The sequence below is a fragment of the Rhea pennata genome, chromosome 35 (genome assembly GCF_028389875.1).
Source record: "Rhea pennata isolate bPtePen1 chromosome 35, bPtePen1.pri, whole genome shotgun sequence".
NCBI classification, from domain to species: Eukaryota; Metazoa; Chordata; class Aves; order Rheiformes; family Rheidae; genus Rhea; species Rhea pennata.
Window position 1 is genome coordinate 82,345 of NC_084697.1, and position 22,482 is coordinate 104,826.

The window sequence follows — 22,482 nt, forward strand, 5'->3', positions numbered from 1 at the left end:
CCGCGGGGGCCTCTGGCGGCAGCAGGGAGGGGAAGGGGGAGAGCCGGATGCATGGGCCCCCCCAAGGTGGGGGAAGGGGCACGGGGTCGTCCAGGCCCATAGCCGACGCTAATCCCCCGGCCTCTCTGCAGAGCCCGGCGGGACGGCGGGAGACCCTGCCCCGGCCGGCCCCCACCGCGCCCTGGTGCTGCTGGAGCCGGTGGCGGCACCAGAGCCCCCCACAGCCACCGGTCCCCCACCACCCCCGCCACCCCCCGCCCAGGAGGACACCGGCCCTGGGCGGCCCCCTGTTGATGCCGAGGCCACCCAGATGGAGCTGTCGCCTGCCCCCACCGTCAGTGAGTGCTGGACGCTTGGGCCCTGTGGCAGGCAGGCAGGGGTAGGGGTGTACCGGGGGCAGGCACTGACGGCTGCTGCCCCCTGCAGCCTCGCTGTCACCAGAGCGTGCGGAGGACTCGGACGCGCTGACGGCAGGCAGCAGTCAGCTGGAGGGCTCGCCCATGGACACCTCCAGCATGGCCTCCTGTGCCCTGGAGGAGGCTGCCCCCACTGCCCCTGAGGGGGCCGGGGCGCCGCCAGGGCCCCCTCCGGCCGCCCCCCCAGCACCCCTTGACACCGCCCGCCCGCCCGATGACAGGTGAGCACCACAGCGCCTCGGCCCTACCGCAGGGCAGCTCCTTTTGCCGCTGCTGACGCTGTGTCTCCCCCCCCCCCCACCCCCCCCCCCCCCAGCTCGCCGCCTGCCTCCTCCTCGGAGAGCTCGTCCGCGCGCGACTCTGCTGCTGCCATTTCGGGTGCTGATTCGCGGGGCATCCTGGAGGAGCCGCTGCCCTCCACCAGCAGCGAGGAGGAGGACCCGCTTGCCGGTGAGTCCCATCAGATCCCCTACCGCAGTGGCCCTGCCGGGATTGGCCTTCTTTGGGGACCACTCCCCACTGTGCACCCGCTTTCTCTCTTCCCCTGGGGTCTCTGATGCGTGCCTGCCCCTGATATGTGCCCCTGGCATGTTTGCGTCCCTGGCATGTGTTCCTAATGTATGTCCTCAACACCTGATGCACGCCTGTGATGTGTGTTTCTGACACATGCATGTGCCCACGGGGGTGTGTCCCCCAGCACATGTCCCTGGCATGTGTGTGTTGGTGATGCCTGTCCATGCCATGTGTCCCCACCACATCCCTGCACCCGTGGGTGACGGCTGTCCCCGTGGTGGGTGCAGGGATCAGCCTCCCTGAGGGTGTGGACCCTTCGTTCCTGGCGGCGCTGCCGGATGACATTCGTCGTGAGGTGCTGCAGAACCAGCTGGGGATCCGCCCTCCCGCCCGGGCCCCGCCCACTCCCAGCCCCGCCCCCCCAGTCGTGGCCAATCCTGGCCTCACAGAGGTCAGCCCCGAGTTCTTGGCTGCCCTGCCCCCAGCCATCCAGGAGGAGGTGGGTGTGGCCTCTGTGGGAGGGGTGGAGCTACTGCCCTGGGGGTGGAGTCTGGAGAGGGACAGAGCTCCTGCCTTGGGGGGTGGAGTCAGGATGGGGGGCAGGGCCAGGGCAGGGTTCTTTCGTTCCAAGAGGTGGAGTCATGTTGGGGTGGGGCCTGTGAAGGGGTGGAGCTAGTTTCAAGAGGTGGAGTCATGCTGGGGTGGGATCAGATCGGGGAGGGAGCTGGGAAGGGGGGGGAGCTACTGCCCTGAGGGAGAAGTCAGGGTGTGGTGGGGCTAATTCTGGGGGGTGGAGTCATGGTGAGGGTTGGGCTTGGGAAGGAGTGGGGCTAATTCCAGGGGATGGGATCAGGCTGGAGGTGGAAGCTGGGAAGGGATGGAGCTACTGCCCTGGGGGAGCAGCCATAGTGGGAGGGGCGTGTGGAGCAGGTGGGGTCTGGGTAGGGGCTAGGGCCTGGGCAGGGTGGGGTTATGGGGGCAAGGCCAAGTGTCTCCTGCCCTAGTGGGGGCATGGCTTCCTGGGGTGCCTGCCCATGGGGGGGGCATGTCCCCCCGTGGGGGCATGTCCCCCCGTGGGGGCATGTCCCCGTGTGACACAGGGGCGGGGCAGGTGCTGGCGCAGCAGCGGGCGGAGCAGCAGCGGCGGGAGCTGGCACAGGCAGCCGGGGCTGAGGCCCCAATGGACCCAGTGACCTTCATCCAGACGCTGCCCTCGGAGCTGCGGCGCTCGGTGCTAGAGGACATGGAGGACAGCGTGCTGGCTGTCATGCCACCCGACATCGCTGCTGAGGCCCAGGCCCTGCGGCGTGAGCAGGAGGCCCGCCAGCGACAGCTGATGCACGAGCGCCTCTTCGGCCACTCCAGCACCTCTGCCCTCTCCGCCATCCTCCGCAGTCCCGGTGAGGCCCCCTCAGCCCCTACGTGGTACCTCTGCATCCCCTCATCTGCCCAAGACTGTATGTGGCCCCTGTTGCTCTGCTAGGTCCTACCATGTCCCTCCTGGCACCACCATCATGGTGCCACCATCATGGCCCTCATGGTCTATGCCACGTCCCTCATGGTCCTACTACTATGGCCCTGCCGTGTTTTTCATGGCCCTGCCACATTCTCTTGTTCCCTGTGTCCATTTGTTCTTCGCGGCCCTGCTATGGCCCTCACCATGCCGGGTGTCTCTGCAGCCTTCACCAGCCGCCTGAGCGGGAACCGGGGGGTGCAGTACACCCGCCTGGCTGTGCAGCGGGGCGGCACCTTCCACATGGGGGGCAACAGCAGCCACAGCAGGTACCAGCAGGGGGTGGCGGCAGGGGGGCACCCAGGGTCCCGGCACGGGGCCGTGGGGGCAGCGGGCATTGACGCCACTGCCTGCAGGCCATCGGGCAGCAGCGTGGACAGCCTGCTGCGCCTGCGGGGCCGCCTGCTGCTGGACCACGAGGCCCTCTCGTGCCTGCTGGTGCTGCTCTTCGTGGATGAGCCGAAGCTGAATACGAGCCGCCTGCACCGGGTGCTGCGCAACCTCTGCTACCACGCGCCCACGCGGGGCTGGGTGGTGCGCAGCCTTCTCTCCATCCTGCAGCGCAGCAGCGAGAGTGAGCTGTGCCTGGAGGCACCCCGTGGCCCCCCGGCGCCCGAGGAGCGGCCCCGGCGGGCGGGTGGCCGCCCTGGCCCTGCCACTGCTGCTGAGCCCCGCGCCCTCGACCTACTGCATCGTGTGGAAGCCCGTAGCTCGGGGCAGCTCTCGTGGCTCTCGGTGTCCATGGACGCGGCGCTGGGCTGCCGCACCAACATCTTTCAAATCCAGCGAGCCCCGGGCCGCAAGCACACGGAGAAGCACGCCACAGCTGCTGGCTCCGCTGTCCACATCCACCCCCAGGCCGCCCCTGTGGTGTGCCGCCATGTCCTTGACACCCTCATCCAGTTGGCCAAGGTGGGAGCACCAGGCGGTGGGGGAGACGTTGACCCTGGGGTTGGGGCCAGGCCCCTGCACTGCTACTCACCTTGCTTCCCTCTCTCCTCACTGGCCAGGTCTTCCCCAGCCACTTCACGCAGCAGCGGGGCCGCGAGGCAGCCTGCGAGGGCGAACGGGAGCGCAGCGGCCCTAAGGCTGGTGGCAGCCCCTGCCCTGGCGGCCCCCCTGGCAGCGGCGTTTCCCCCGGCGGCCCCCCTGGCGGCCTCTCCACTGATTTCTGGGACCTCCTGGTGAAGCTGGACAACATGAACGTGAGCCGCAAGGGCAAGGGCTCAGCCAAGGCAGGCCCCGGCGGCGGCGGTCCCGAGGCCGAGGCGCTGGGGCTGGGTCTGGAGGCCTCGCCACTGGGGCAGCTTATGAACATGCTGTCGCACGGCGTCATCCGCCGCAGCGCCCTGCTCACAGAGAAGCTGCTGCGCCTGCTCTCGCTCATCTCCATCGCCCTGCCCGAGGGCAGCAAGGGGGCGGAGGCTGGGGCTGCCCCCGGTGCCAGCGCCCCTGCCGGGGCCACCTCCAGCCCCCCAGCCCCCGCCACCCCTGCTGCCGGTGAGCATGGGGCCAGGAGCGTGCAGGGAGGTGGCAAGGGCTGCGGTGCTGACCCCCATTTCCCCCCCACTCCCACCACAGCAGCTCCGGCCAAGGGTGCCAAGTCGCCAGCGAAGGCGGGCGAGGGGGGCAGCAGCCCCGACCCCCGCATGGCGGCTACAGGACTCACTGAGAGCCAGCTGCAGCTCTCCGTGGAGGTGAGCAGGGGATCCCCAGGCCGTGTGCCCCCTGTGCACCCCTCTCATGCGCACCTTATCCCCAGCCCGTCCCCGGTCTTGGCCTGCAGGTACTGACGTCACACTCGTGCTCGGAGGAGGGCCTAGAGGATGCAGCGAATGTGCTGCTGCAGCTCTCACGGGGCGACCCTGGCACCCGCGACACCGTCCTGCGCCTGCTGCTCAGCGGCGCCCGCCAGCTGGGCGCCACACTTTGCCGCCAGATCGGTGAGGGCCGCTGCCGCAGCTGGGGGGTGTCCGGAAGCCTGGGCCCCACCAACTCTGCCTTCCCATGCCATCTCCCTGCAGGCACGCTACTGGCAGAGTTGCGTGAGTACAACCTGGAGCAGCAGCGACGGACACAGAGCGAGGCCCCATCCCCCGAGGGTCTTCCCGAGGAGCAGCCCCCAAGCACCAAGCTTAAGGGCAAGATGCAGAGCCGGTGAGTCCCGGCGTGGTCCCCTGCACGCGGGTGTCCCTGAGGCCCCCACTAAAGCTCCCTTGCCCAGGTTCGACACGGCGGAGAGCGTGGTTATCGTGGCGTCGCAGAAGCGGGCGCTGGGCGGGCGGGAGCTGCAGCTGCCCTCCATGTCGGTGCTTACCTCCAAGACCTCCACGCAGCGCTTCTTCCTGCGCGTGCTGCAGGTTATCATCCAGCTCCGCGACGACACCCGCCGCGCACATAAGAAGGCCAAGCAGGCCGGGCGCCTGGGTAAGGCCCTGCTGTGCAGTGCCAAGGAGCCAGGGCCACTCCCTGGCCCCTGGGGCTGCTGCCACCCCCCTGATGCCATCTCCCTGCAGGTGCCGGGGGCCTCGGGGCAGCTGGCAGCATCCAGGCTGCCGTCCGGCAGCTGGAGGCCGAGGCTGACGCCATCATACAAATGGTACGTGAGGGCCAGAGGGCCCGGAGGCAGCAGCAGGCAGACACGGTTAGCACGGCCACCCTTCCTCACTCCTCTCCCCGTTCTCCTTCCCCCACTGTTCCTTCGTCTTGTTCTCTTATCCTTCTCCGTGTCCTTTTTCTGCCTTCCGCCTTCTTCACTGTAGTCCAGTCTCCGTGTTCTTCTTGCTGCTCCGTTTTTTCTTCCTTATGGCTTAGCTAGTGGCTCTTCTTTCCTTCTCTTTCCCGCTCTTTTTCTGATCCTCTTTCTTGTGTCTTGTTCCAGCTATCCTCACTCTTTGCCATCCTCTTGCTCTCTTCCCCATTCCCTCTTCCTCGTGGCTTGGCCAGTGGGTCTCTCTTCCCACTTCGTCCTTTTCCTTTCCTCATCTTCTGCTCTCTCCCTGTTCTAGCCTTACTTCCTCATCATCCCGTCTTTGTCTTCATCCCATCTTCGTTTTCTTGCTCTCCCTCATCTTTGCCCTGTCCCCCCTTTCTTATGGCTTGCCTAGTGGCTCTTCCTCCCTGTTTGCTCCTCTTGTCTTTATTCTTTGTTCCCTCCCCATGCCCTATTCCAGCCTTCCTCTTCACCATCATCCCATCTTCATCTTTCCCCTCTCCTTCCTCCTGTCTTTGTTGTGGCTTGGCTGGTGGTCTTCTTTCCTGCTTCTTATTTTTCCTCCTCCCTCTGCCCTACATGGCTCTGTTCCTCCCCCCTCCCCCCCCCCCCCGGCAGCTGGAGCATCAGGGCCAGCCTGGATGCCGGGGCCACCCCAGCTCAGGGCGGGCTGCAGCGAGCTGCCTGCCGCCGTCCTCCCTGGGCCAGGGGTCCTGGGCCCCTAACCCCCACCCTGCTGTGCCCACAGGCAGAGGCCGGGCAGGCAGATGGCGCCACCCGCCGGGACGAATCACCCATGGACGTGGACCAGCCCTCACCTGCCCCACAGGACACCCCCTCTGTGGGTGAGTGTGTCAGGTCCTAGCCCTCCTGACCTGAATCACTCTCCTTAAATATGCTCCCTGGACATTTGGGCCTGTGCCAGTGCAGCACGGGGGGCGTCACCTCAGCAGCCACGGCGCTGAGCCCCTGTCTGTTTGTCCGTCCGTCCCTGCCACAGGCTCGGAGGGCTCGCAGGTGGGCGAGCGGGATGAGCGGCTGCCTGAGCTGCCCCTGCTCAGCGAGCAGCTCTGCCTTGACGAGCTCTGGGACATGCTGGGCGAGTGCCTGAAGGAGTTGGAGGAGTCACACGACCAGCATGCTGTGCTTGGTGAGTGCTGGGGGGCGCATGGGGGCCCCCGATGCCTTGAGGTCCCCACTGATGCCTGATGTGTCCCACCCCTGCCCAGTGCTGCAGCCTGCTGTGGAGGCCTTCTTCCTGGTGCATGCCACAGAGCGGGAGAGCAAGCCGCCTGTGCGGGATACACGCGAGAGCCAGCTGGCCCACATCAAGGATGAACCACCGCCGCTGTCGCCAGCCCCGCTGACACCTGCCACCCCCTCCTCGCTCGACCCCTTCTTCTCCCGTGAGCCCTCTTCCATGCACATCTCTGCCAGCCTTCCCCCCGACACCCAGAAGTTCCTCCGCTTTGCCGGTGAGCAGAGCCCAGGGGGCTTTCAAAATGGTCATAGGGCCCCCAGAGGCCCCAGGGATGCCGTGGCAGTTTGGGGAGGTCTGGGGGAAGCTCGAGGATGACCTCCCACCTCACTCTGCCCCAGAGACCCACCGGACAGTGCTGAATCAGATCCTGCGCCAGTCAACCACTCACCTGGCTGACGGCCCCTTTGCCGTCCTGGTGGACTATATCCGTGTGCTGGACTTCGACGTCAAGCGCAAGTACGGGGTGGGGAGCTGCAGCCGGGGGGTTCCCGGGGACAGGGGCGCCTCGCTGAGCCACCGGCCTTGGCCCAGGTACTTCCGGCAGGAGCTGGAGCGCCTGGACGAGGGGCTGCGCAAGGAGGACATGGCCGTGCACGTGCGCCGTGACCACGTCTTTGAGGACTCCTACCGTGAGCTGCACCGCAAGTCACCCGAGGAGATGAAGAACCGCTTGTGAGCATCCACCTCAGACACTGGGGTCCCTGGGCGGGGGGGGCCTGGGGAAGGGGTCAGGGGCTGTGACAGGGGGTGGCCGGCAGCCCGGCCTCTCCCTAACACGGCACGGCTGCCCCCCAGGTACATTGTGTTTGAGGGCGAGGAGGGCCAGGATGCCGGGGGGCTGCTGCGCGAGTGGTACATGATCATCTCGCGGGAGATGTTCAACCCCATGTACGCGCTCTTCCGCACTTCGCCGGGCGACCGTGTGACCTACACCATCAACCCTTCGTCCCACTGCAACCCCAACCACCTCAGCTACTTCAAGTTTGTGGGGCGCATTGTGGCCAAGGCTGTTTACGACAACCGCCTGCTCGAGTGCTACTTCACCCGCTCCTTCTACAAGCACATCCTGGGCAAGTCTGTCAGGTGAGGGGCAGAGCCTTGGGGGGAGGGAGTGGGGGCAGGGCCTGGGCGGCACTGACACCCTTCCCCCCGTGCAGGTACACAGACATGGAGAGCGAGGACTATCACTTCTACCAGGGCCTCGTCTACCTATTGGAGAATGACGTCTCCACCCTGGGCTACGATCTCACCTTCAGCACTGAGGTGCACAGGGCCCCATGTCCCCTTCTCTGTCCCCTGTTCCTCCTGGACATGCTGCATGTCCCTATGTCATGGGACATGTATGTCCCCCACCATGTTCCTTGTGTCCCATATATGTCCCACATATGTCCTCATATGTCCATGCACCCCTGTGTGTCACCATGTGTTTGTCCCATGTGTCCCACATAGATCCTGCACGTCCATGTGTTCCATGTCCCTCACCTGTTCTGTGTTTTCCTGCATGCTTTTGTCCATGTGTCCCTTGTATCCTGCTTATGTGTCCCACGTGTCCTACATATGCCCCTTTGTCCCGTGTTTACCCTCATACATCTCTGCACATCTGTGCTTCTTCCTGTGTGTCCTACATCCCCCACGTGTCCCCCATATCCCCTGTGTGTCTCTATGTGTCCCTCACCTGTCCCTGCATGTCCATGGTTCTCCACCGTGTGTCCCGCATACCCCACAGCAGGCTCTCACCCCCACATTGCCCCCAGGTGCAGGAGTTTGGAGTGTGTGAAGTGCGGGACCTGAAGCCCAACGGCGCTAATGTACTGGTGACAGAGGAGAACAAAAAGGAGTATGTGCACCTGGTGTGCCAGATGCGCATGACCGGTGAGCGGAGGGCCGGGGGCTGGGGGCTGGGGCCGCCACCGAGTGGCCCTCACCGGTCCCCCCTGCGCAGGTGCCATCCGCAAGCAGCTGGCCGCCTTCCTCGAGGGCTTCTACGAGATCATCCCCAAGCGCCTCATCTCCATCTTCACGGAGCAGGAGCTGGAGCTGCTCATCTCGGGGCTGCCCACAATCGACATTGACGACCTTAAGGCCAACACCGAGTACCACAAGTACCAGGGCAACTCCATCCAGGTGGGGGTGGCAGCAGTGGGGGAAGGCGGGGGGGGTGGGGGGGGCGGTGGGCCGCTCTGACGGCGCTGTCTGTCCCTCCATCCCCACAGATCCAGTGGTTCTGGCGTGCGCTGCGCTCCTTTGACCAGGCTGACCGGGCTAAGTTCCTGCAGTTTGTCACGGGCACTTCTAAGGTGCCACTGCAGGGCTTTGCTGCCCTTGAGGGCATGAACGGCATCCAGAAGTTCCAGATCCACCGCGATGACCGCTCCACTGACCGCCTGCCCTCAGCCCACACCTGGTACCACTGTGCGGGTGGGGTGGGGGAGTGGAGGGGACAGGGCGCGGGGCAGGGCATCCCTGACTCTGCCCCTTTTCTCCAGTTTCAACCAGCTGGACCTGCCGGCCTATGAGAGCTATGAGAAGCTGCGGCACATGCTGCTGCTGGCCATCCAGGAGTGCTCTGAGGGCTTCGGCCTGGCCTAGCCCCCCCGGACGCCAGGGCCCGTGGGGGGAGGGGGGGGCACGCACGACAAAGGATCTCTATAAATATATATATATATTTTTTGGTTTCGTTTGCATTTTTTTTTGTTTTGTTTTGTTTTGTTCCCCCCTTTCTCCCTTTTCTTAATTTTGTGCTTTTTGGCCCCATTGGGAGGTGAGCACCATGGGGGGGGAGGGACACACCCCTCCCACAATGGGGGCAGGGGTACAAGGAGAGGTACGGTGACATCTCTGCCCCTCCCCCACCCCGATGGGACAGTAAAGGAAAAGAAAAGGCAGAATAAAAGTGCAGTCTTGGTAAGGGTGGTCCCGGGTCGTTCTTGGGCAGGGTCGAGGGGACCCAGGCCCGGGTGGGGGAGGGCTGCTTCCGAGGGGCGGCGGCAGCTCCAGCCAGTGACCTCACCGGGCAGGGTGATGTCACAGAGGTGGGTGGCGTCACGGAGCGGGTGCATCCGGCGGCGGATGATGGAGCCGGAGCCGCGCGAGGAGGCGCCGCCCCCGGGGCCGCTGCAGCAGCAGCTCCAAGCTGGCGAGTTCGGGCTCCTGCGCCGCTTCCTAGTCTTCGAGAGCGATTTTGTCCAGGTGGGCGGGGGGGGAAGGGCGGGGGGGCGGGGCCAGCGGCGGGGCGGGGCTGACGGCAGCCCCGCCCCCAGGTCGGCCGGCGCGGGGAGGTGCTGGACGTGCACAACCGCGTGCGGGTGGTGACAATGGGCGTGGCCCGCACCAGCCCCGCCCTCCCAGCACCCAACGTGCTGCTGCTGGCCCGGCCGCGTGCCCCGCCCCCCACCGCGGGGGTGGAGCTCACCAGGTACCGCCCCCTGCGCCCCGCCCCCTGCACCCTGCCCCCGCACCCCTTTGGCCCCGCTGCCGCTGCTCACAGCGCCGCGCAGGCTGCTGCCGCTGCGCTGGGTGCAGGTGTCGGTGCAGGACGCACCACGGGAGCGGCTCCGGCTCCGCTTCGCCAGTGGCCGCAGCTTCTACCTGCAGCTTTGCCCCCGCCCCGGTGCTCCCAGCCTCTTCGATCGCTGGGCCCGCCTGGTGCGTGTGCTCCGCCCCCCAGGCGAGGCCACGCCCCCAGTGGCCGAGGCCTCGCCCCCAGCCGTGGCCCTCGTGGGTGAGGCCCTGTCCGGGGGCCCACCCCCGACAGGCAGCGCAGACCCTGAGGAGGCACCAGCAGTAAGTGTTGAGGCTGACGGTGGCAGTGCCGGGGCACCAGAGGCGCCGTCTCAGCCCGAGGACGGCAGCGGCGGTGGCCCAGCGCCCCCCAACCCCCTGCGCAGCCCTCCCGGCCCTGCCGAGGCTCCACCTCCTGCGCCGCGAGTGCAGAGCCGGCCCACCGCCGGGAAGGTGTGCAGCAGGTGAGGAGGCGGGGCTAGGGGCGAGGCCGCACCTCCTCCCCTCCCCGCCCCCCCGTGCCGTTGACGCCCATTGGCCCTTGCAGGCCACGGGAGCCACAGGCAGCACAGAGGAAGCAGTCGCAAGGTGAGGGCCAGCCCCGCTCCAAGCCCCGCCCCCTCCCGCAGCCCGGCCCCGCCCTTCACCCGGCCCCGCCCCTCTCTCCGCAGGGCGACGGGCCAGCCGAATCGCTGCCCTGGTGAAGTCGCTGTCGGGTGGCAGGCTCGGCCCCGGAGGCGGGAAGCGCTGATGGGGGCGGGGCCTCGCCGCAGGGGGCGGGTCTGGGGAATAAACTCTTGCTGCGGGACTCGTGGCTGTGCTTGGGGGCGGGGCGCTCCGGGAGGGCCGGGGCTGCAGCCCGGCAGAGGGCGGGGACGGGAGCGGCCGCCCCTCGCGCCGGGCGGAAGCCGCTGTGCCGGCCACCGGAAGAGGTGCCCTTATATAGAGAGCGAAAGGGGCGGAAGTGGGCGCGAGCCAGCAGCAGGGCAGGGAACTATCCGGCTCCCGGAAGTGACGTTTCATCGAGGCGGAAGAGCGGGAGGAAGGTGCAGGGGGCGGCGGTGAGTGCGCGGCGCGCGCTCCTGCCAGCGGAGGAGCCGCACGGCCGCCATGGCGGGGCGCCGGCAGTGCCGCCAGACGGCGGCCGGGCGGCGGCGGGGCCAGGTGAGCCGGGGCCGCGGGGCGGGCGGCGCTGTGCGGCCGGGGCATGGTTCCAGCCGGCTCCTTTCCTCCGCAGGGGCCGGGCGCCGCGAAGAAGGAGAGGGCCGCGCCGCGGCTTCGCGGCCGGCAGAGCGAGGCCGGCGCGGCGCGGGCGGCAGAGCTGCTGCGGCGGAGGCCGGGCCTGGCCAGGCTGCGAGACGACGCCCTGCGGCGGCAGCGCGCCTTCGAGCGCAAGGTGAGGCCCGGGCGCCGGGGCCCTTTGACCGGAGCGGAGGGGCGGAGAAGGGGCCCTGACGCCGGGGCCCATCCTTCAGGGCGTGTCCCCGCAGGCGGCGGAGGGGGCGGAGCCAGACGAGCCCCGCCCCCGGGGCGAGGCGTCACTGCGGCGCTACGGGCGGGAGCTGCGCAAGGTGAGTGTGCGCCGGGGGGGCGTGGCCTGCGGGACAGGGCGTGGCTTGTCGCGGCCTCGCCCCGTCCCAGCCCCCTCCGTGCTCTCCTGGGCGGCCGCAGGTGCTGGCCGCGTCGGACGTGGTGCTGGAGGTGCTGGACGCCCGCGACCCCCAGGGCTGCCGCAGCCCCCGGCTGGAAGCCGCTGTGCGCCGTGCTGGCCCCTGCAAGCGCCTTGTCCTTGTCCTCAATAAGATCGGTACGTGGCAGGGGCAGGGGAGTGCTCCTGCACGCCTGGGCCCCTCCCGCGGCCCTGGGGAGACTCACCCCCGTGCTCGCCGCAGACCTGGTGTCCCGCGATGTGGTGGCCAAGTGGCTCAAGTTCTTGCGGGCTGAGTTCCCCACCGTGGCCTTCAAAGCCTGCACGCAGCAGCAGAGCCGCAACTTGGTGAGTGCTGGACACTGGCGTCCCCTGTGGGGGAGGAAGCGCGGGGTGCCTGGACGCCAGCCCCCCATCTCCCACCCCAGACTCACTGTGCTGTGCCCTCCTCCCCGCCACAGAAGCAGAGCCGGGGGGCCGTGGCCACTGTGCCAGAGGAGGTGCTGGCCGGCGCGGGCTGTGTGGGTGCCGACTGCCTGCTCCAGGTGCTGGCCAACTACAGCCGCTCACAGGATGTCAAGACAGCCATCACCGTGGGCGTCGTGGGTGAGTGTTGGGGGGAGGGGTTCGCGGATGCCTGGGCCCTGCCGCTGAAACCCTCCCCGCGCCGCCCCACAGGGTTCCCCAACGTGGGCAAGAGCAGCCTCATCAACAGCCTGAAGAGGAGCCGGGCCTGCCGTGTGGGGGCGCAGCCAGGCATCACCAAGTAAGCTGTTCCCGGGGCGGGGTGAGGCAGGGGGTGTGGCTGGCAGGGCCCCGCCCTGACATGGCCCCACCCCCAGGTGCCTGCAGGTGGTGCAGCTGGACCGGCGGCTGCGGCTCCTGGACTGCCCCGGGGTGGTGGCGGGGGGGCCCGGGGCCGCTCTGTGCGGGGGCCTGGGCACCCGCCACTCCGCCGACCCTCTGGGCCCCGCTGCCGCCATCCTGCGCCGCCTCCGCCCCGACCAGGTGGGGCCCGGCAACTGCGGGGCGGGGGGTGGGCTCTCCCCATGGTGACCGCGGGACAGGGAGCTGTCACCATGGCAACTGTGGGGCGAGGGGGGGCACATCTGTGGTGACTGCAGGGTGGGGGAGCTATTGCTGCGGTGACTGAGGCAGGTTGGGGGGGTTGTCACTGCGGCAGCCATGGGGGGGGACCCACAGGCGGGATCATCCCCACGGTGACCGGAGGGCCGAAGCCCCATCCCCGCAGTCTTGGGGAGGTGCCCAAGTCACTGCAGCGATGGGGCTGGGGGCGTGGCCAAGGGCTGCCAGGTCCCGCCCCCAGCTGCCCCCCTTCCCCCTCCCCCCCGCAGGTGCGGGAGCTGTACGGGGTGCCCCCCTGCGAGGACCCCCGGCGCCTGCTGGCACTGCTGGCCCGGCGGCAGGGCCGCCTGCGCCCCGGTGGCCTCCCCGACACCCGCGCTGCTGCCGCCGCCCTGCTGCGCGACTGGACCAGGTGCGGGGGTGAGGAGAGGGGAGTGGGGCAGGAGGCTGGGCCGGCCCCAGGGTGCGTGTGCACGCGTGTGTGTGTGTGTCCCACCAGCTCCGCTCTTCCCGCAGCGGGAAGATCTCCTACTACACCGTCCCCCCCGAGGCACCGGCCGCCCCCACCACGCTGGATGCCTGTATCTTGCCAGCCCTGGCACCTGCCCTCGACTTGGAAGCGCTGGAACAGGGCGATGCAGAGGCCCTGGCAGGTGAGTGCGGCCCGGCAGGGCCTGGCCTCTGTCCTCACGCCCCCTCCCTGGGCAGGGACCCTGGCATCCAGGCTCACCTCGCCACCCCCACAGCGCTGCCAGCCGTGGCCGGTGGTGTTGGCCTGGCTCCCTGCACCCTGGAGGAAGAGGAGGCCTCAGGTGCTGAGGACGAGTGTGAGGAGGAGGCCATGGAGGATGATGGCAGCAACCTGGAGGTAGAGACGGGGTGGAGGAAGCAAGAGGGAAAGGGAGTGACAGGAGTGAGGTGCGGCCCCAGCGCCCCCACCCCCTTCTCTGCCCCCAGTTTGCAGCTGTGACAGTGGAGCTGAAGCCTCGGCCGAAGGCCGCCGCTGCTGCCCCAGTGCGACCTCCTGCCACCCCCCGCCTGGAGGATGTGGCTGCCCTCGACCCGCTGCTGCAGGGCCAGGCGCTGCAGGCCGCAGGCAAGCGGAGGCGTAAGTTGCAGCGGCGAGCAGGTGTGTCTCAGGGCGGGGGGGAGGCAGCTTCGGCTTTGTTCCCCCCACCCCCCACCCCACTGAGTGCCACCACTGCCCTTCCCACAGAGAAACTCGCCACCAAGCTCTCGGAGACACTGACAGCTGCCATGCAGTTCTGAGCACCGCCCTGGTGTGCACTGCCCTGGCACCTTCTGCTACCTCCCCAGAGATTTATTTTTCACAAAAGTTATTTTAAAATACTGTGTTTGAAATAAAAGTGTGGAAGCGTCCAGGCATCTGCAGGCAGCGTGTTGGGGGGGAGGACGGAGGCCCCGAGGGCCCAGGCGTCCAGCTCGCCGGTCCACAGTGGGTGTGCAAGGCTGGGCAGTCCCGCGTGCTCCAGGTGCTGTGTCCTGGCCCCTGATGGGAGAGGGGAGCAGGGGAATCCTGGGTTTGGTCGAGGACCTAGCAGCCAGCGGGCTCCGTGTCCCAGGGCGGTGGAGAGCTGGTGGGTGGGAGTCTCCGTGTCCTTGGGCTCCAGTTGTGGCCAGGTGTCTCCACCTCCCCAGGCTCCAGTTGTATCCCAGGGCCATGGGCAGCTGGTGGCTAGCATTCCCTGCACCCCAGGGCCCTTGGGACCTGGTAGCCAGGTGTCTCCACTTCCCCAGGCTCCAGTTGCGCCCCAGGGATGTAGGGGTCCAGCGGCGGGGCTCCCCTGTGGCCTTCCTCAGGCCTCAAGGAGGTGGGAGGCGAGGAAGGCTGTGTAGGGGCCCCCCAGGAGTGCTGGCACATCGGGGCGCTTCACGAGCCAGCAGGGGGAAGGCTGGGCCGGGCCCCGGGAGCCCTGGAGCGCCTTGGTGACCAGCGTGGCCGGCACCGCCGCCCCAGTGCTGCGCAGCCAGGCAGCCGGTGGCCCCCGCGACAGCCGCAGGCCGGCGCCACGGAAGAGGCCTGCACGGGGCGAGAGGGAAAGCGTCACCAAGGCCACAGGGGGTGTGTGGGTGTCCCTGCCCCCCAGCATCGGGGACCACAGTGGCACTCACCCAGCAGCCCGCCAGCATCAAGGGACAGCCCGCGGCCGTCAGCCACGTAGAAGCCCAGGTGGTCACGCTGCAGGGCGCTGGCGTGGCTGTAGCGGTGCCGCAGCACCACAGCAGCCAGGTGGGGGCCCAGGCGGAGGTGGAGGCGGCCCCCCGGCCCCACAGCCAGCACCAGCGGGGGCCGGGCCAGCCGAGCTGGGCGGGAGAAGGGCAGGAAGAGCGGCGGCTCCCCGCGGACGGTGACACCCCACAGCGTGACGGTGACAGCGGCAGCCGGGGCGCCTGGGAGGGCCAGCACCACGGCAAAGGTGTCGAAGAATGTGCGGGGGTAGCGCGGGGCGCCGGGCCACGGCGGGGCCCCCACCAGGCGCCCGTTGACTGTCAGCCCTGTCGGGGGGGAGCAACCCCGTTGGGCACCGCGAGGCCAGGGGCAGCAGCAGGGAGGGGGCAGGGGTGGAGGGGGCAGGAACGCAGGCTTCTGCCTGTCTCACCGTGCCAAGGGTCGGTCACCAGGCGTACAACGTCCCCCGGGCGCCCGTCCAGCGTGAAGCAGAGGGGCTGCGCTGCCCCCAGCAGGTGGGCGACAAAGTGGGGGTCACCGTCAGCTGCAGGGGAATGGGATGGCAGGCGTTAGGGAGCACCAGGGTCTCCTCCTGGGAGCCCCAGCCCCAGCAGCACCCCCTTACCAGAGGCAGAGAAGGTGAGGAAGGTGGGGCCAGAGGCAGCTGGAGCAGGAAGAAGGGGGTTAGCGCAGGCAGGGGGTGGGATGCAACCTCACTGCATGCCTTGTCCCCCCCCCCCCGCCCCAGTGACATACCCACATCATCCTTGTCCTTGTTCTTGCCCATAGGATCTGCAAGGGAAAGACATTGCGGTCAGGGGTGGCGGGGGAACCGGACACCTGGGCCCCCCTCCACTGCCGTGAGGGGTGTGGGGGGGGGGGCTGTTACCTGCATTGTCCTCATGGTCCAGCAGCCCTGTCGGGGGAGAGGGACGTTGGGGGGGGCTGGATGCAAGAGGGGACTAAAGGTCCCAGCCACAGGGTGATGGGGTCCCAGCCTCACCTCCAGCCGGGAGGATGGTGTAGACAGCTGGTGGGTCGAGGGACTCCATGAACTGTGCGGCCCCGGCTCCAGGCGAAAGCAGCTCAGCCTCGTCCGGCGGCAGCAGCACGGTGTTCCCAGGGCCCCGCCGGAGGCCTGGCGGCACAGAGCCGAGGACCGGGGCTGCGGTGCCAGTCACCGGGGACCATGCTGGCTCGTCCCCGGTGGTACACATGGCTTTGGGCTGGCTCGCTGGCATGGTGGTGGCCGGCCACAGCGCAGTGATGCTGCCTGATGCGACCACAGTGGTGCTGGACTCGGCAGAGGGGGTGGCCGTGGGGCCCTCCTCCTCCTCCTCTGGCATGACCACCACCAGCGAGGTGACGGCGGTGACGAAATGGTACTCAAGGGATAAGTTGGTGGCCCGGTCGGTGAGCAGGCGGTGGGCAGCCGTGTCGTTAGCACGGAAGCGGGCCCGTAGCAGGTCCTGGATGGTGAAATAGGCCCAAAGGCGCTGGACGAATGCACCGATGAGCACAGGGTCCAGGGAGCAGCCAGGCGGCAGTTCGGTGGCATTGGCAGCCACCTCGCCATCCAGGCGGAGCAGTCCCTCCTGGCCCTGGCCCGTGGCACGGATGTGGAGCTGGGCTGCCCCCGGTGGCACCCAGCCAGCCACCACCAGCTCAGAGCCCTGGAAGTAGTTGGGGAAGAGGTTGCGGGTGAGCTGGCGAGTTGCCTGGCCTGGGTAGGAGAGCTCCACATCGCGGAGCAGGGGGCTGGCGATCTCATCATAGAAGCCAGCCAGCTGCAGGGCAGCATCGGCGTCCTCATAAATGCGCCGGGCAATGCCACGGTTCTCCAGGGCCAGGCGGCGCAGCAGCCCGAAGTCAGCGTCTGCGCCAAAGGCCAGGCCGAAGAGGGAGACGGCGCCGCCCAGGGCGTGCCGGGTGTTGGCTAGGATGCGGGTGCCTGCTGTCACCCCTGCCGTGGCCTCACCATCCGTCAGGAAGATGAGCATCTGGAGGCGACTGCGGCCTGGCTCCACCATGCGGGTCCGGTTCAGCACGGAGGCGGCCGTCAGCAGGGCTCTGTTGATGTCGGTCCCTGCAGACATGGTTATGGCAGCTGGCTAGGTACCCACATTCTCTGACCCCTCCCAGCACCAGCCCAACACTCACAGCCCTCGGCCTGCAGGCTGTCAACATAGTGCGTGGCACTGCGGATGTGGGGCGCTGTGGCTGGGACGGAGCCATCCGCCTGCCACACGCTGATGTTCTCTGAGAAGGCCACGATGTTGAAACAGTCACGGGTGTGCAGCTCCCGGAGGATGGTGCGCATGGCTGCCTTGGTCTGCAGGCAGCGGTGGCACGGGCTGAGTGTGCAAGGGGCCGCGGGCACTAGCCCCCTTCCCTCGCTGTTCCCTCTACCTGCTTCATCTTGGTGCCAGTCATGGAGCCACTGACATCAATGATGAAGATGACCTCCTTCTGGATTGGGGGCAGCCCCCCAGGTGCGAAGAAGTGCACAAAGTAGCCATCGTACATCTGGGGCAGGATCGGGGGGGCAGGGGGCACGGTGTGGTCAGTGCTTTGGCAGTGGCCTCATGTGGCTCCACACCACCCTAGTATGTTCCTGCCCCCCCCAAGCACCTGCACATCACCAGTGTTGTCCTGCCGGGACACGTCGTACTGCACCACAAAATCAGCAGCAATGCCGGCATCAGAGAAGGCTGCCTGCTCTTCAAGGCTAGGGGCGAAGAGGACCCAGGCACAGTGGGTGCCCTTCTCCACCCTCGTAGAGGGTGGCAGGGTGGCCTCCCCTGCGGCAGAGGTGAGAGTTAGGGCTAGGGCTGTGCTGTCACACGTATGGGTGCTGGGAGGAGGTGTGGGGGGGGGGGGGGCACACCTCGGAGGGCATTGGTGAGCAGGCGGCTAGTGCGCAGGGGCAGCACGCGGACGAAGCCGAGGCCGGCGCGCTCAGCGATGCTCAGCTCCACACTGAGGTTGGCCACCACCCGGCCGGGACGGATGCTGACGGCATGCTCGTAGTGCCCCAGGTGCCGCTGCAGCAGCTCCTCATAGTGCAGCTCAAAAGCCACGGTGCCACCTGCGGCCATGCTGGCTGAGACCCGGAATCGCTCTGTCTCCCGCTCCCTGCAAGAGTGGCAGGAGGGGTCAGGGGGGCCTTGCCCCCCCCCCCCCCACAACTGGCAGGCTGCCTGCCTCGGTCCTCACCTGGTGCCCACATGAGCTGCTGTCTTGCCGCGCTGGCGGGCCTCCTCATACAGCTTCTGAGCGTGCTGCTTCTCCTTCACTTCTGCCACGTAGCCCTTGCCATTGACTGTCCTGGACCAGGGCGAGGGGGGGCAAAAGCGAAGGGCCACGGTTCCACCATCCTCCTGCTCTGAGGGACGGGTGGCACAAGCACCGCGGGGAGCCACTGCAGAGGGCACAAGCGGGATAGGGGTGCAGGGGATAGCGAGCGCCAGGGCCACACTCACATGGTGAAGTTGGAGATGAAGGCAGCGGCGGGTAGGTCTAGGTCGAAAGTGGCTTCACGGGGGCTGGCATGGGGGTTGCGCATGGCGCAGCGGACCCAGGTGGAGGCGTAGCGGGAGACGACAGTGGAGCGCACAGCGAAACTTGTCACCAGCAGCTGCAGAGCACGGAGTTAAAGCAGGCGCAGCACTCACTCCCCTGCTGTGGGGGAGGGCGATTGGCACTGCCCAGCGATGGCTGCCCCAACCCCAACCCACCACCCTGGGGAAAGGACCCCACTCACCTCCTCGCTGCGGGGCTGGGCGGTGGGCAGGAGGCACAGCAGGGCCACGCATCTGGCCAGAGCTCGGCCCAGCCGCTCCATGCTGAGCCGAGTCCCCCTCCTCCGAAGTGCTGCTTTTCCCAGGGCAGGTATTTTTTTCCCTTTTTCTTCATGGGTTATTTTTTTTTCCTTTCCTTTTTCCTCTGGACCTACAAATGCAGCATTCATGGGAGACAAGCCGGGGTTGTGTGCAGGTTGGGGGCTGGAGATATGCCAGTGCCTGCTGCTCCCTGGGAGATGAAATGAAAACAACGTGCTCAGAGGAGCCCGTGTCTCTAAGTCGGAGTTTTTCTTATTTATTTTCTCCCTTTTTTTTTGGTTTTGTTTTCTTTTCCATCCTTTTTTTTTTTTTTGTGAAACAAGGCAGAAAGGGGCCAGAGCTAAACTGAAGGCTAGAACTTGAGTGCAAGTTTGCCATTCCCGCTCTAAGGGGAAAATTCCTGAGCCCTCCAGCCAGTCGTTGGCCATGGTTTGGGGAAACCTGGGGGTCAAGCAGAGGGAGGGCAGGTTGTTTCTCGGCCCGCAGGTAGGAATTGTCCCCCTTGGCCAGGTGAGCAGCCATCGGCCTGCTGCCCCCCGCCCTTGCACCTCCTCGCCCCAAAAACCCAGCTCAGCCCCTGTGAAAGGGCTCTGAAAATAGGGACTTCCCAGGCAAACATAGCAGGAAAGGGGGGAAGCAATAAAAAACGTGGCCAAAAGGACTCAAGGGTTTCCCCAGCCCAGGGTCTGTGGGGAGCCGTGCCGAGCCCTCCGCTCTGCTCCAGCGGGAGGAAAGCAGGGCATTGGCAGTTATTTGTTAACTTAGGGCGGGCAGGAAGAATTTTGTACTTTTTTTTCCCTCGTTTGTAACCTGAAGGGAAGGGGCAAGGAGTGACCGTTGGCAGCGAGGCTGCGGTTTTCCCGCCTTTTTTTGAACCTGAGGGGAGAGGGCGCCGGAGGGAGCGGCCCTTGGGTGTCGCTAGGCAACGGCTTTGGCGCCCCCCCCCTTCTTTTTTTTTTTTGAACTGAACAGCAGCCCTTGGGGCGGGGCAGGTGGGGCGTGAGGCAGCTGCTTTGGGGCCTTGACCGGAACCTGCAGGGACAGAGCACGAGCATGAGGGAGCTGTTTCAGCTTTTATTTTACTTTATTTTATTTTTACAGGTTACTTCTGCATCTAAGAAGAGGCAACATGAGACAGTTCCCTTTTAGCTGAGGAGTCTCCTTCTCTGGAGATCTTCAAGGCCTGCCTGGATGCAGCCCTGTCTACCATGCTCTAGGTGACCCTGCTGAGCAGGGAGGTTGGACTAGGTGATCTCCAGAGGTCCCTTCCAACCTTACTGATTCTATGATTCTATTTTTATTTTTACCGTATTTAATTGCGCGGGGGCCGTTGAGGAGGCGGGGGGGCGGGGCGAGGAGCCTCGCGGGCGCCAGCGGGCACGCGGCACGGCGGGGCGGGGCGGGCGCGTACGGGGCCTCTCCTCCAATCATAGTCGGAGCAGCAGCTCTGTGGGCGTGGCCTTGGGTAGCCGGTGGGTGAGGTTCCGCGATCGCGTGCAAACGCGGCTCGGGGCAGAGCTGTGAGAGGATGAGCCAATCGGAACGCGAGGGGCGGGGGCTCTCGCGCGGGGCGCGGCTCGGGCGCATGCGCGGGCAGTGCGCGCTGCCGTCTGCGCAGGCGCGGCGGCCGTGGCTCGCGGGCAGCGGCGGGCCGCGCCGCGCGCCCGGAGCCGGTGGGTCCTCGCTCGGGTTATCTGGGTCTCTGCGGAGGGTTAAAATGTCTCGCGGACAGACCGTTTCCATGGGGAGAGCTGATGTGGGAAGTCTTCGTGGGGAACGGGATGTTGGGGAGATGCCTGATAGCAGCTCTGGTCTGTCACGCTCTAGCTTGTTCTAGCAGCTGCCCCTGGAGGGCTGAGAAATGTCCCAGAGGAAGCGCAGCAAAGGGTCTGGCTTCTCTCAGGTAAGGAACCTGTCCACCCTACCCCGCACGGGATTGAGACCCCCCCCCCCTTGCCAACTTGTCTGCAACAGCAGCATAACACTCCTGGGCTTCTTGTGCAGGGTGAAGAGGAGGACGATGACTACATTCCGAGTCAGACACAGACACAGGCACTCAGCCAGGGGCCCAGGAATCTGGAGAGACACTCCCAGGAACAAGTGGATCAGAAGGTAGGTGGAGGTTCTGTCGTGTGTCATCCCCCCCCCCCCCATGATCATATGTCTCGGTTCCTCTTCCTTCTCTCTTTCCTCACCCTACAGGTCAGTGAGCTGGTTCAGTTCCTGCTTGTGAAGGACCAGAAGAAGATCCCTATCAAAAGATCAGGTGAGTGTGGGTTCCCCATGGCCCTACCAAAGATTTTGAGCTCCAGGAAGTCTGTGTAATTAGTGCTCTACTGGCAAGATTTTTCTTGGTGTCCGGGCCCCCCCCCCCCAGTGATATGCTCCTTTTCTCCCCAGATATTCTGAAGAAAGTCATTGGTGAGTACAAGGATGTCTACTCGGAGATTGTCAACCGGGCAGGCAGGACACTTCAGCAGGTGGGGGCACAGACAGGGCTGGGGGGCAGCAGGCTGGGGGACAGAGTAGAAGGGGTGATGCAGGGAGCACCTGGGCTTTTCTCCCAGGTAACCCCAGGCTTCCTGCAGGTGTTCGGGCTGCAGCTGGTGGAGATCGACACCAAGCACCATGTCTACATCCTCATCAGCACCCTGCCCCGCACTGAGGGGGACAACCTGCGACAGTGAGGGGCAGGCGGGGATCTGGGGAGGGGAGTGGGGCCTGGACCCCTGAGTCCCCTGGCTGCTCAGGCAGGGGCCACAAGTGGGGTTTTGTCCCCACTGGTGAGTGACATGGGTGTCTGGGTGTTGCAGGGACGACCAGACGGCTAAGCTGGGCCTCCTCACAGTCATCCTCAGCTTTATCTTCATGAAAGGCAACTCTGCAAAGGATGGTAAGCACTCCTGCTTGCTTGCCCCTGCCCCCTTGCCTGGACTCTTCTCCGCTGACCACTCTCTCTTGTAGGGGCAGTGTGGGAGTTCCTGCGCAGGCTCCGTGTGCACCCCGGGTAGGAGCAGGGGGACAGGGGTGAACTGCATTGCTGAGCTGCCTTCCGGGCTGGCACTGCCCCCGTGACCTCTGCCTCTCTCCAGGGAGCGACATGAGATCTTCGGGGATGTCAAGAAGCTGGTGATGGAGGAGTTTGTGCGGCAGAAGTGAGTGATGGGGATGATGGGAGGGCTGGGGAATCTGGATACCAGGCTCTTCTTGGGGGCGGGCCGGTGCGCTCAGAGCGGCCACGGCCCCAGCTGCAGCCTGGCTGTTTATACCGCACCGTAGAGAAACTGGCATCTGCCTCCTGCACCCGGCGGACCAAGGGGATGGCGCCAGGCTGGGGCATGCTGGACACCCCCTTTCCCTGGGTCTCCTCTCAGCGTGTGGCCAGCTGTCTGGGCTCACTGATGGCTCTTCTCTCCCCACAGGTACCTGGAGATCAGCCCTATTCCCCTCACAGACCCTGTGGAGTTCAAGTTCCAGTGGGGCCCACGGGCCACCAAGGAGACCTCCAAGAAGGAGATGCTGCACTTTGTGGCCAAGGTGAGGCTGTGGGGAGGGGGCCAAGGGTAGGGGGGCATGGGGCCTCAGGGCCAGGCCTGACCCTGCACCCTTTCTCTTCTCCTCGGCGCCTAGATTCAAGGCAAGGATCCCTCCTTCTGGACGAGCCAGTTCAAAGAGGTCGAGGGGCCCTAACTCCCTCCCAAGACGCCCAGGCTGTGCCTGCATCTCTCCCCTTGCCCCCAATAAAGATGCCCCCCTGCTCCCAAGGCCATAGGCAGCACTGTGGTTCTTCCCCCCACC

General features: G+C 66.5%; 4 protein-coding genes across 19 annotated transcripts in view; 3 read left to right on the plus strand and 1 right to left on the minus strand.

The window, feature by feature from the left end:
* The window catches only part of HUWE1 (HECT, UBA and WWE domain containing E3 ubiquitin protein ligase 1), a 29,478-nt gene extending 20,378 nt beyond the window's left edge, over positions 1-9,100 (plus strand). For 5 of the 10 annotated variants that reach the window (XM_062598646.1, XM_062598653.1, XM_062598652.1 and 2 more), the window contains 23 exons: positions 132-338; positions 427-637; positions 733-866; positions 1,217-1,428; positions 2,041-2,329; positions 2,609-2,711; positions 2,799-3,354; positions 3,453-4,139; positions 4,229-4,385; positions 4,467-4,599; positions 4,667-4,869; positions 4,959-5,086; positions 5,904-6,000; positions 6,156-6,305; positions 6,385-6,630; positions 6,755-6,872; positions 6,948-7,088; positions 7,212-7,499; positions 7,574-7,679; positions 8,171-8,288; positions 8,359-8,540; positions 8,630-8,820; positions 8,903-9,100. In XM_062598646.1, the coding sequence (XP_062454630.1) occupies positions 132-338; positions 427-637; positions 733-866; positions 1,217-1,428; positions 2,041-2,329; positions 2,609-2,711; positions 2,799-3,354; positions 3,453-4,139; positions 4,229-4,385; positions 4,467-4,599; positions 4,667-4,869; positions 4,959-5,086; positions 5,904-6,000; positions 6,156-6,305; positions 6,385-6,630; positions 6,755-6,872; positions 6,948-7,088; positions 7,212-7,499; positions 7,574-7,679; positions 8,171-8,288; positions 8,359-8,540; positions 8,630-8,820; positions 8,903-9,005 (4,760 nt within the window). In that variant the 3' untranslated portion in view covers positions 9,006-9,100. The remainder of the gene's footprint in view (positions 1-131; positions 339-426; positions 638-732; positions 867-1,216; positions 1,429-2,040; positions 2,330-2,608; positions 2,712-2,798; positions 3,355-3,452; positions 4,140-4,228; positions 4,386-4,466; positions 4,600-4,666; positions 4,870-4,958; positions 5,087-5,903; positions 6,001-6,155; positions 6,306-6,384; positions 6,631-6,754; positions 6,873-6,947; positions 7,089-7,211; positions 7,500-7,573; positions 7,680-8,170; positions 8,289-8,358; positions 8,541-8,629; positions 8,821-8,902) is intronic. The other 5 variants (XM_062598650.1, XM_062598654.1, XM_062598651.1 and 2 more) reach the window with 5 other exon arrangements.
* A 1,718-nt stretch (positions 9,101-10,818) lies between these two features.
* Positions 10,819-14,031, plus strand: GNL3L (G protein nucleolar 3 like). 6 transcript variants are annotated; one of them, XM_062598677.1, is made up of 13 exons: positions 10,926-11,081; positions 11,155-11,313; positions 11,393-11,488; positions 11,589-11,724; positions 11,810-11,913; positions 12,027-12,171; positions 12,244-12,331; positions 12,408-12,573; positions 12,921-13,063; positions 13,168-13,304; positions 13,398-13,519; positions 13,609-13,780; positions 13,868-14,031. In XM_062598677.1, exons 1-13 carry the CDS (start codon positions 11,028-11,030, stop codon positions 13,918-13,920), a joined length of 1,575 nt encoding a protein of 524 aa, XP_062454661.1. In that variant the 5' UTR covers positions 10,926-11,027; the 3' UTR covers positions 13,921-14,031. The 6 variants fall into 6 exon arrangements, with proteins under 6 accessions (XP_062454664.1, XP_062454660.1, XP_062454659.1 ...); XM_062598679.1 differs by having other exon boundaries at positions 11,408-11,488; XM_062598676.1 differs by having other exon boundaries at positions 10,830-11,081; positions 12,027-12,331; positions 13,609-13,759.
* Positions 14,032-14,402: 371 nt separating this feature from the next.
* ITIH6 (inter-alpha-trypsin inhibitor heavy chain family member 6) lies at positions 14,403-20,427 on the minus strand. The gene is made up of 14 exons (XM_062598643.1): positions 20,305-20,427; positions 18,325-18,479; positions 18,059-18,169; positions 17,730-17,977; positions 17,474-17,643; positions 17,252-17,368; positions 17,003-17,174; positions 15,846-16,928; positions 15,732-15,758; positions 15,599-15,634; positions 15,468-15,506; positions 15,273-15,386; positions 14,785-15,168; positions 14,403-14,692 (listed from the first exon to the last, which is right to left on the minus strand). Exons 1-14 carry the CDS (start codon positions 20,425-20,427, stop codon positions 14,469-14,471), a joined length of 3,003 nt encoding a protein of 1,000 aa, XP_062454627.1. The 3' UTR covers positions 14,403-14,468.
* LOC134152936 (non-structural maintenance of chromosomes element 3 homolog) lies at positions 20,298-22,451 on the plus strand. Of its 2 annotated transcripts, none has more exons than XM_062598693.1 (11): positions 20,298-20,357; positions 20,512-20,587; positions 20,689-20,796; positions 20,887-20,950; positions 21,085-21,164; positions 21,252-21,367; positions 21,498-21,577; positions 21,649-21,691; positions 21,777-21,839; positions 22,107-22,221; positions 22,315-22,451. In XM_062598693.1, the coding sequence occupies exons 2-11, from the start codon at positions 20,546-20,548 to the stop codon at positions 22,372-22,374; spliced, it is 771 nt and encodes a 256-aa protein (XP_062454677.1). In that variant the 5' UTR covers positions 20,298-20,357; positions 20,512-20,545; the 3' UTR covers positions 22,375-22,451. The 2 variants fall into 2 exon arrangements, with proteins under 2 accessions (XP_062454677.1, XP_062454678.1); XM_062598694.1 differs by having other exon boundaries at positions 21,273-21,367.
* The last annotated feature ends 31 nt before the right edge of the window (positions 22,452-22,482 follow it).